This window comes from Ceratosolen solmsi, unplaced genomic scaffold, assembly GCF_000503995.2.
Source record: "Ceratosolen solmsi marchali unplaced genomic scaffold, CerSol_1.0 scaffold10, whole genome shotgun sequence".
NCBI classification, from domain to species: Eukaryota; Metazoa; Arthropoda; class Insecta; order Hymenoptera; family Agaonidae; genus Ceratosolen; species Ceratosolen solmsi.
The window spans coordinates 5,026,450-5,036,389 of record NW_011948412.1 but is presented as its reverse complement, the minus strand read 5'-3'; the positions used below and the strand labels follow the sequence as shown (position 1 = coordinate 5,036,389).

The 9,940-nt window shown below is 31.8% G+C and overlaps 1 protein-coding gene across 1 annotated transcript in view; it reads left to right on the top strand.

Annotated features, from left to right (window-relative positions):
• The window catches only part of LOC105367998 (protein glass), a 13,244-nt gene extending 4,082 nt beyond the window's left edge, over positions 1–9,162 (top strand). Inside the window, exons 5-8 of the mRNA XM_011506883.1 lie at positions 5,121–5,274; positions 5,347–5,630; positions 8,445–8,612; positions 8,901–9,162. Coding sequence (XP_011505185.1) covers positions 5,121–5,274; positions 5,347–5,630; positions 8,445–8,612; positions 8,901–9,066 — 772 coding nt within the window. The 3' untranslated portion in view covers positions 9,067–9,162. The remainder of the gene's footprint in view (positions 1–5,120; positions 5,275–5,346; positions 5,631–8,444; positions 8,613–8,900) is intronic.
• Positions 9,163–9,940: the final 778 nt, after the last annotated feature.

Below are 9,940 nucleotides of genomic sequence, written 5' to 3'. Positions count from 1 at the left end.
GTCGTCGTCATCGTCGTCGTCGTCGTCGTCGTCGTCGTCGTCGATCGTTGTCTTCGTCATCGTCGTCCTCATTCTCATTGTCGTTGGCGTTGTCGTCGTTGTTATCGTCGTTATTATTGTTGCTATCGCTGCTACTGCTGCTGGTACGGCTGCGGCTGTCGTCCTTGTTATGCCTTGAATTTTTAACGTCCAGCTTTTCCCCGGGGAATCTCTAGGAGTGCACCAACTCCCCGAGTCGAATTCACGCTCGATCGGGCAGGCCGGAGCTGCGCCTCAGCTAACCTCCGAAATCCACTCCGGGTGGGGTGGGAACCTGGTCTCGGTGTCAGCCCACGTACAAGCCTACGGAGGGGATTTCACCCCGACGCGGCCACGATAATACGCTATCGGGAATTTTCGATGCGTTCTCCTGCGTCCGCCCAAACTCCTTTCCGTTGACTCATTTACGATCGCTTGGCTGGGCTGACGCTCCAGCATTGACCACTGCTCGTTGGGTTTTGGCAACGGGTAATCGCCAAATCGACTCAATTAAATACTTTGATAGGCGGATTAACTGCTATTGAGGCAGTTTCCATGCCAATTCGACAGATCGAAACTTAGGAAGAATATCGATCGATGAATGGTTGTGCTCCCATACTTGGTTTCCTATTCACCTCTCGGGTGAACAACTCACGAATGGGCCAAAGTAAGTTCTTCCTAGATTTATAATAAATAATAAAAGGTTCGCTGTCATTATGGTTCTCTAATACTTTTGCATCCAATTTAACGTGAAAATGCTATTAGCAAAAGTAATCGTCAAGCTTTACAATTGAATTATATGAATATCGACGTTTTGAATGTATTTCAAGCCGCAGAACAATATAGTTAATATATTAAACAAGATTATAATTTAATGCGAAGTTCGCTTTATAATACCAATTTACCCGCGGATTAATAAGCTTTTTGTGTTAGTTGTATGTAATTAAGTGCTTTAATACGATCGATGGTCAAAAGCTCACGCAAACATCATTAATACATTTGAAAAGATTTAAATGGTAAACCTTTAACTTTTTTAATTATTAACATTAACTGCATAATGTAAAGAATTCATAAAAACTATGAAGAATTTTTTTTTTTTTTTTTTTTTTTTTTTTTTTTTTTTTTTTTTATATTAAATTTGTATTTCGTATCTTCAAATAATTCTTAACTTTATCCACTTCTTCTATCTCTACATCATCAATAAAATATCGTTATAGCTTTAAAAAATAAAAGTATTGTTCTAATGTTTTTTTTTTAAATTCATTTAGACAGTTTCTGCCATACCATAATATTAATATAAGTAGAGCCATTGCCATGATTATTCTTTCTATTGACTTTATAAAATATAAACACATCAAATAAAAAAAATAAACATAATCAGTAACATTCGTGACTTGCCTAATATTAATAATTTTTCATACTTTGATTAAAATCAATATCTCATATAATATACATGGATTATCAAATAATTGCTATTGTAATATGTTTAAATCGTAGAGAATATCATATAAATATATATATAATAGAAATTGAAGTAGACGAGGAAATTTTTATTTAATCCGATACGTCTATTATGCGCTTAGATATTCTTCATAGTCTGCTTTAATTATTACTTGTTATTTACCATTATTTCTAACGACAATTTACTGGACAAAACATTATATTCTAATATTAATCAGAATAATAATATTATTGAAATTACAATTTGTTAATAATATTCTTAACCTTATTAATGCCATCTACATAATGAGTATTACCTATGATTATTGACATTTCATATAGTACTAATTAATTCAATAATAAAATTATTAAATAAAATTTAATTCCCAGTAGACAATTTAAATAATAATATTTCTTATTGTCTTTACGCAATTAAATAATTAAATTATTGTTACATGTTAATTTTGTAAAAACTGCTTAAAATTTATTGTTTAAACTTGCATTGAACATCGAGAGCACTAAAGCTCTTTTCATTCATTATTAACATCAAATCAATTTCTTAAAAAGCTCATTGTGCGATCATTTATTTTTCATAACCAGCCCGTACGTGCCAACATTGTTCATTAATTTGTAAGCAAATGGTCTTTCGGTGATTATTGCACGTCGGTTCTAGAAACGACATAATTACAATGTACATCATAATGTTTAATAAATAAGAATAAAATATGGTAAATAAAAACTACATCAAATGACTATTTTATAGCCAGCTTATGACAATTCGTCTTGTCAATATAATTCTAATTTAATACAGTGGATTTAAAAAGAAAAATTATAATATCAGTTGAAATGATGAGGGAGGAGCCTAACAACACCGTTTAGTTTATAACTTCAATTCTTGAAGGTTTTTAACTAATTTTCAATTGCAGAAAATTCTTCTATAAGAAAGAAATTCTTATATTACAAAGGTTCGACCATTCTCAAAAACTCTCTAAAGTTTCAACATTTAAATGAAAAAACAATAGGGGATAAAAATTAGACTGTTAAATAAGAATGAAATTGCAGAATTGAAATTTTACTAATTTTATTATCCTAAGATACTAATTCGTTGACCATAATGGAAAAATTCGTCAAGTATTCATAAAAATTGAATTTATATGAAAAATTTAATTCTAAACGTGCATAAATTGCTTTAAAAGACAAATTTACTGCTCATTAATACAAACTCCAATGTCAACAATTTCTCAATACTTTCAATATTCCGTTAATCAATGAGCTAGATTTTTCAAAATTATCAATTCTTCTTACCATATCTATCCAATCAATATAAGCTCTCAAATTATAGATACGTTGAAATGAAAAACAAAAAACAATAATAATTAGAAATATAAATAGAATTAACACATCATTCTTTTCCAAGCAGTGGCCATTTTGCTTTTCTGTCTAATATACTTTGGCGCGCTTGCGCAGCAAATAAGTAAAATTAAATTTCTTACATAACATTGCTTTATATTGCATTCGTTTCTCTCTCTCTCTCTCTCTCTCTCTCTCTCTCTCTCTCTTTCTTTTTTTTTTCTTTTATTTAATTTGTAATATACGTAATAAAAAAAACAATCACAAAGTAATATGCACGTCTGTATTGAAGTATTGAAAATGTATAATTTATAATAAATTATATGCGCGCGCCGGACAAATAAAACTATAATACTTTGAATAAATTTTTCATAAATTTTACTGCAATTTTATTCCGAGTCATTTTGACCTTCGGTAGCTCTCAAATAATGCAAAACATGAATAACTTAATGAGTTTTGAGAAGATGGTTAAAAACAATATTTAGGGACGTAAAGAACTCCGATGATTGATAATATCATATGCTTTTTATTATAATTAACCTTATTATTATTGTGTAGTAATTGGACTTTTAAGAACTAATTAATTTAACTATAAAATATTCTGAAATGTTAATTTATACAAAATTTGATTTTGAGACTAAAGCTTTTTTTATGAAAAATTACCTTTTTTATATTTAACTAAGACTAAGTTTTTCATTCAATTGGTACGACATAATTTCAACAAACGACACAATTTCTTCAGATTACTTGCGCACTTCAGTATCCATGATTATTTATATGAAAGCTTTGGTTCAGAGCGTTAATAATGCCTCTTAAAAATATCAATAGTTCATGCGGTTAAACGAAATCAATAATTAATCATTTGTGTTAATAGCGAAAATTCTAAGCATATTTTACAAATAATAATGAGTTCGTCGATCGGTAACGAAGTTACGATTACAAACTATCGAAGTTATCATTTTTTTTTTCAGAATCTTATCACTGTTGATCACATCATAATAATTTTATGCGGATGATAAGTAGCATTAACGTCAGAAATATGGAATTATGTCTTTGACGTTCATAATTGCTTTAAGAATATATAAAGAAAAAAAAATTAGTTTTCATATAGTGACAATTAATAAATATGTTTTTTTTTTTACGAGTAATTGTATCTACACGTTTGATTTATGTTTTAAACAATACTTTTCCCTACTATACTTTCTTTTTTTTTTGTATATATAAAAAAAGTTCTTGAATAATCAATTTTTTTTTTTAAAGTTCATATAAATACACACATTTGTTATTGAATATCCCATATATAAAGCCATACAAAAAAAAAAAAAAAATGGATTTGGCGTAATTAAAGTTTTCCACCGCTGGCATACTAGGAAAAATAATACGTAAACTCTTAAAAATAAATTCAATCGACTACTGTGCATATAGCAATAGGAATTTTTATTTATGAAAATTACTCGCGTATGATAGATAAACGGCAATTAATTTATTAACATTAAATATAGGGATAGAAACTTACTTGTTTTCACATTCATTGAAATATAAATTATAAACATTCACGAAGCTATAGCTTTGTCGAATATTTATTTATCATATTCAAGTGATTGTAACAAATAATGTTATTAGTTTATCATTATGATGGTAATACTAATGTAACTAAAACACTTCTATATATATATATATATATATATATATATATTCTTATGCATATGCCTTGCAAGTTGAAATAACATCATTTTGTTATTTTAAGAATTTTAAGGAAAGCTCGTTAAACGTTGACAAAGTAACACGAGAGTTGAAAATGAGCAGTTAGATGAAATCAATATAATCGCAGAAATTTGATCCGTGAAACAATATTCGAATAAATGACAAATAATTTCGTAACGATTGTCTTTAAAACGAGTGCGCAGCATTCGATAATTTAGCGTTAATAATACGTGAAATTAATGCATTTCACATGAATTAATCTCCCTACGCCGTTTATGATGAAATTACAATGAACCATATTCATTTACCTATAATTACGTGTAATTCGAATCTAAGAGCTTTCGTGATTGTTATTAAAGAAATTCGTCGGTCGACTTGGCTTGGCAATCGTATTTATGTTTATTTCAATATCATACGTAGCCCATACCATATGAAAAGTACCACAAAGCAAATTTCGATGCTCGTGATTTCGAATAAAATCAGGGGACTCGGTTTCACAGTAAAAACTCCAAATCTCGGTAAAAGTCTCGAGTAGGTGGGTGGAAAGTTGGACGAATTAACGATCGATTGTGAATGGTAGGCGTCTAAAATGCCCTCGTCTCCCGCAGCCACGGCTACGAGCAGAGCTACGCGGGGGCGTGGGGCGTGGAGCCGCTGCTGAGTCCCGCCCCCCAGTACGCCGGGGTCGAGCAGCAGCAGAGGGTGAACCAGGGGGCGGCCAATAGCCTCGCGACTGCCGCTGCCGCTGCCGCCGCCGCCGCCGCTGCCGCCACCTCCGCTCACCCCCAGCAACAGCAGCAGCAGCAGCAGCAGCAGCAGCAGCAGCAGCAGCAGCACCAGCAGCAACAGCAGCAGCAGCAGCAACAACAACAACAACAACAACAACAACAACAGCAGCAGCAGCAGCAGCAGCAACAACAGCAACAACAGCAACAGCAGACGGCCGATCATACGCTATGCGGCGATGGAATAACGACGAGCCTCACCCAGGTGCCCTCTTCGCTAGGACACGACGACCAAGCGAGGCCGAACCTCTGCAGGATATGCGGCAAGACGTACGCGAGGCCAAGCACCCTGAAGACGCACCTTAGAACGCACTCCGGCGAGAAGCCCTTTAGGTCTCTCTCTCTCTCTCTCTCTCTCTCTCTCTCTCTCTCTATCTCTTTTCGTTAAATACAATATACGCACGCGCACATTCCCTATATTGCGCAGAAACATATTTAACGTCTCTGCTAGTAAACGATATCCAATTTTTAATCCCATAGGCAAATTCAATTTACACTTACAAAATGGCTCTCGGTTCAACTGCATAACATTCAATATCTTTACTATGTAATTTAATCTTTTTCTACGTAATTTTCTCTCTCTCTTTCTTTCTTTTTTTTCGTTATTATATTATATGCCTATGTTGGAACAATATTTTTCAAAATCGCCCTTGAAATTTATTATAAATTCGATAATACGAAGGATAACAAACATTTCTTGTATATATGAGATTTTAATAGAGACGGTTCACTTATAACGCGATAAAACTCTTAACGTTTTTAACCGTCACAGAAATTACAAGTAATTTGTTCTAATCACACCAATCACTACATTTATCACTGCTAGTCAGCTCATATCAAAACCTTTCGTATTAAAGTAATAGTAAATCATCACAAAGGCATAAATATTATTCCCTGTAATGTAAATACGTTCTTATGAACGGTAATCGAGTGTTTTATGATTTTAAAATTCATGTTAACCTAATGGATTTGTTGGTTTCTCTTGGCTTTATTTCATCGCGAATAATTACCATTCAGCAGCTTTAATATACATAAAACTATGAATTAATCGTGATTCAATAGCATTCGTAAAAAAAAAAAAAAAAAAAAAAAAAAAAAAAAAAAAAAAAAAGAAAACATCTTACATGTATATTCTAACTTATTTTGTCATTCGTGTATTCATCAAAATTTTAGATATAATTGACTCTTTACTTAATCTTTTGCGAGAAAGACAGAAAAATCCTTACTGTACTGTTGCATAAGCATTGTTACAAAATTTCATTACACAATCGTGTATCTGTGAAATTAATGTATCCATGGATATAAATCTAGTTTTACTTAGTATGTGTATGGATAATATTTAATTCTCAGGTCCAAATTTCTTAAACAGTTAACAATTAAATAGGCATTAATACGAAAAATTAATTTAATTTTCAACAATAAGCATTCGAAAAGCTAAAAAATTAATTGTATTTTACATTTAATCTGTTCTCGATTTTTTATTAAAAATAAAAAGGTACTGCAGCAATACAAATAAATTAGAAAATGCCATTTAGACATTTAATTATCGTTTATTTATGCATCGATCAATAAAATAATAGGCGACTTTGATTTAAAAATAATAAATCTAATATTCATAGTAATTGACTTGGCTGTGATTTTCTAAACAAAACAAAAAAAATAATAACACGATTTAAAATAACAATAATTGAAGTATATAAAAACGTATAATGTCACTATAGAATTAGGTTAATACGTTAGAATACATTAATACAATTGGAGTACACATTGATAAATTTAAGACTAAGTATATATATAAATCATTTATTAAATTAAAGTCAATTGATATAAATTATAATAAAACCAATAGTAAAGAAAAAGTCTAATAAAATAATATAAATGCACAATTTGTACAATATTTGATATAACGTAACTTTTATTTTGATAATATTTTTTAATTTATTTTTAATAAATATTTACTTTTTTTTTTTTTTTTTTTTTTTTTTTTTTTTTTTTTTTTTTATATTTTTTTTTTTTATAAAAGCATCTTTAAATAGGATTATATTGTCAAAAATATGCGAACATTGATAATTATCAATAATTAATATATTTAATATATTTCATTCTATTCGAAATAGTTTAACTTTGACTGATCGATTAAAGTATTTGATAAAACAAAGTTCTATCTTTAACAATATTGACTATATATATATATATATATATATATATTTTTTTTTAAATTATTCATAATCGTAAAATTGAAACAAATTTATTTTATACGAGTACTTACCTTCACGTCCACATATCCGAGTATACCGCACCTTTACTTCTATCCAAAATACATCCAAATATTTTATATTACATCTTAATCGAATAAAAAAAAAAAAAAAAAAAAAAAAGAGGGAAGGATAAAGCGTTTATACCATAATATATGTATATATAGAAATGTGCGCTTATGCAGTTTTTAACGATAATTGTAAGTAACGGCTAAGAATTAGCTCGCTAATAAATATATAAATATAGTGAAAGTAATAATTTAATTTATACAACACAGCTTGTTGTACATAGTTGTTTCTCTTTTAAACATTAAGAAAATAATATTTGGAATTATTCGAGGGAATTGCTACAGCATTCTTCATTGTCGCCTAATTTTTCGTTTTTTTTCTTTTTCCCCCACTCCCCCTCATCTTTTGTATCGTGCGAATGGTAATTGAACGCATTTTTTATGTGCAATTTTGTCGTTATTTAGCATCGAGAACAACTCGATCGTTGTTTTAGTTTTGAAAGGTAACGACGTGGTGAGAAAGTAAAATCACGTTGACAATACTTAGAAAAAAAAAAAAAAAAATGAAAAGAAAACCCTCTCGTTCCATAAACAAGAAATTCGAAAAAAAATTATAATTGTAAGTAAGTAATCCAAGCACAATCGCGCATTTATTTAACAACATTTTACATGAAATTTCCAAGTGACACGTTAAGAAAGTTTAAATGCAACCGAGAGTACATAATGTACTATCGTATTGACATGGACCCAACTGCTAAACGGCTCGAGACCGATAAAAGTGAGAACGGAATATTTAAACGATTCGCGGCGTCGCTTAGTCGTTGACGGCTCAACTCCATTATCACTCAATTAACACGGAACTTTTTCCTCTACGACGACAATAGGTGCCACGCCTGCTCGAAAGCGTTCAGCCAAGCGGCAAACTTGACGGCCCACGCGAGAACTCACTCGGGGGAAAAGCCCTTCCGGTGCCCGGTGTGTGACAGGAGATTCTCCCAAAGCAGCTCCGTCACGACGCATATGAGGACGCATTCCGGAGAGCGACCGTACAGGTAACGAACGCCGCCATTCAAAATCAAAAAGGCTTTTCCAATTCGCTCGAGAAAACCGCGAGCCCATCCATCACGCCGCTGCCATTATAACAGTCGATTAATGTCAATTGCGCTCGATAATAATGATAAACAAGTGGCAGGCGTGAGAGAATAAATGTAGGGCTCGAGGTCAGCGAAGACTTCCGCCAAGTTACCAAAGTTAGGCTGGCTGGCTGCCTATTGCGCTCAAATTCTATGAAAATTCTATGAAAATTTGCATTAAAAACGTCTGGTTGGTCTACTCCACAGGTGTCGATTCTGCAAGAAGGCCTTCTCCGACAGCTCGACTTTGACGAAGCATTTACGGATCCACTCGGGCGAAAAGCCTTATCAGTGCAAGCTGTGCTTGCTGAGATTCAGCCAGAGCGGTAACCTCAACAGGCACATGAGGGTTCACGGTGGCTCATTGACGTGACAAAATACGAACTTTGCCATGATGGATACAGTCACATCGCCACAGTGCTGCCGAATACCCGTTATTCGACTCGGGACGAGCTTACAACGAAAACAGTAAAAAAAAAAAAAAAAAAAAAAAAAAAAAAAAAAAAAAAGAGCCTCCGGCGAATGATGCCCGAGAGGCCCAACTCCCGCTAAGGCCGGACTTTGTCAAAGTGAAATTTTTACACGTTTGGTTTCCACTCCCAGATAACGACAATTACGGAACTAAAATAACAATAACAATACTGCTAATAATAATAATAATAATAATAATAATAATAACAACAACAACAACAACAATAACAATAATAGTAATAATAATAGTAATAATAGTAGTAATAATAATAATAGTAATAATAACAAAAAAGAACAACAACAACAACAACAATGATAATCATGATAAATGATATAAATGGCGATTGAAGGAAAAACAAAACAAAACAACAACAACAAAAAAAAAAAAAAAAAAAAAAAAAAAAGAGAAAACAAAACCAAACCAAAAAAAAGGGGTCAGGAGAGGGGGGGGGAGGGAGTAGGAGGAGAGCATCGTCGGAAAACCAGAAGCCGAGCGTACCCTGTGCGAAGATCAGTGACTTATTTTTTATAAAAATAAAAAATTAACGTCTAAAAATGTTGCTTCGGCGTTTACCTCGTTTTTAGATTATATTTAAGAAAGTGAAAAAGAGCATAAAGAAATGAAATGAGGAAAAAAAATAAACGAAATACAAAATGTTTGCTAATCGCTTCGAACGAATGTAAATTTCTGTAATGATAAACGAAACAATGTGAAACTAGTCTTAAAGTATCAAAGAATAAACAATTTGTGCATATTAAAAAGTATAACCAAAAAG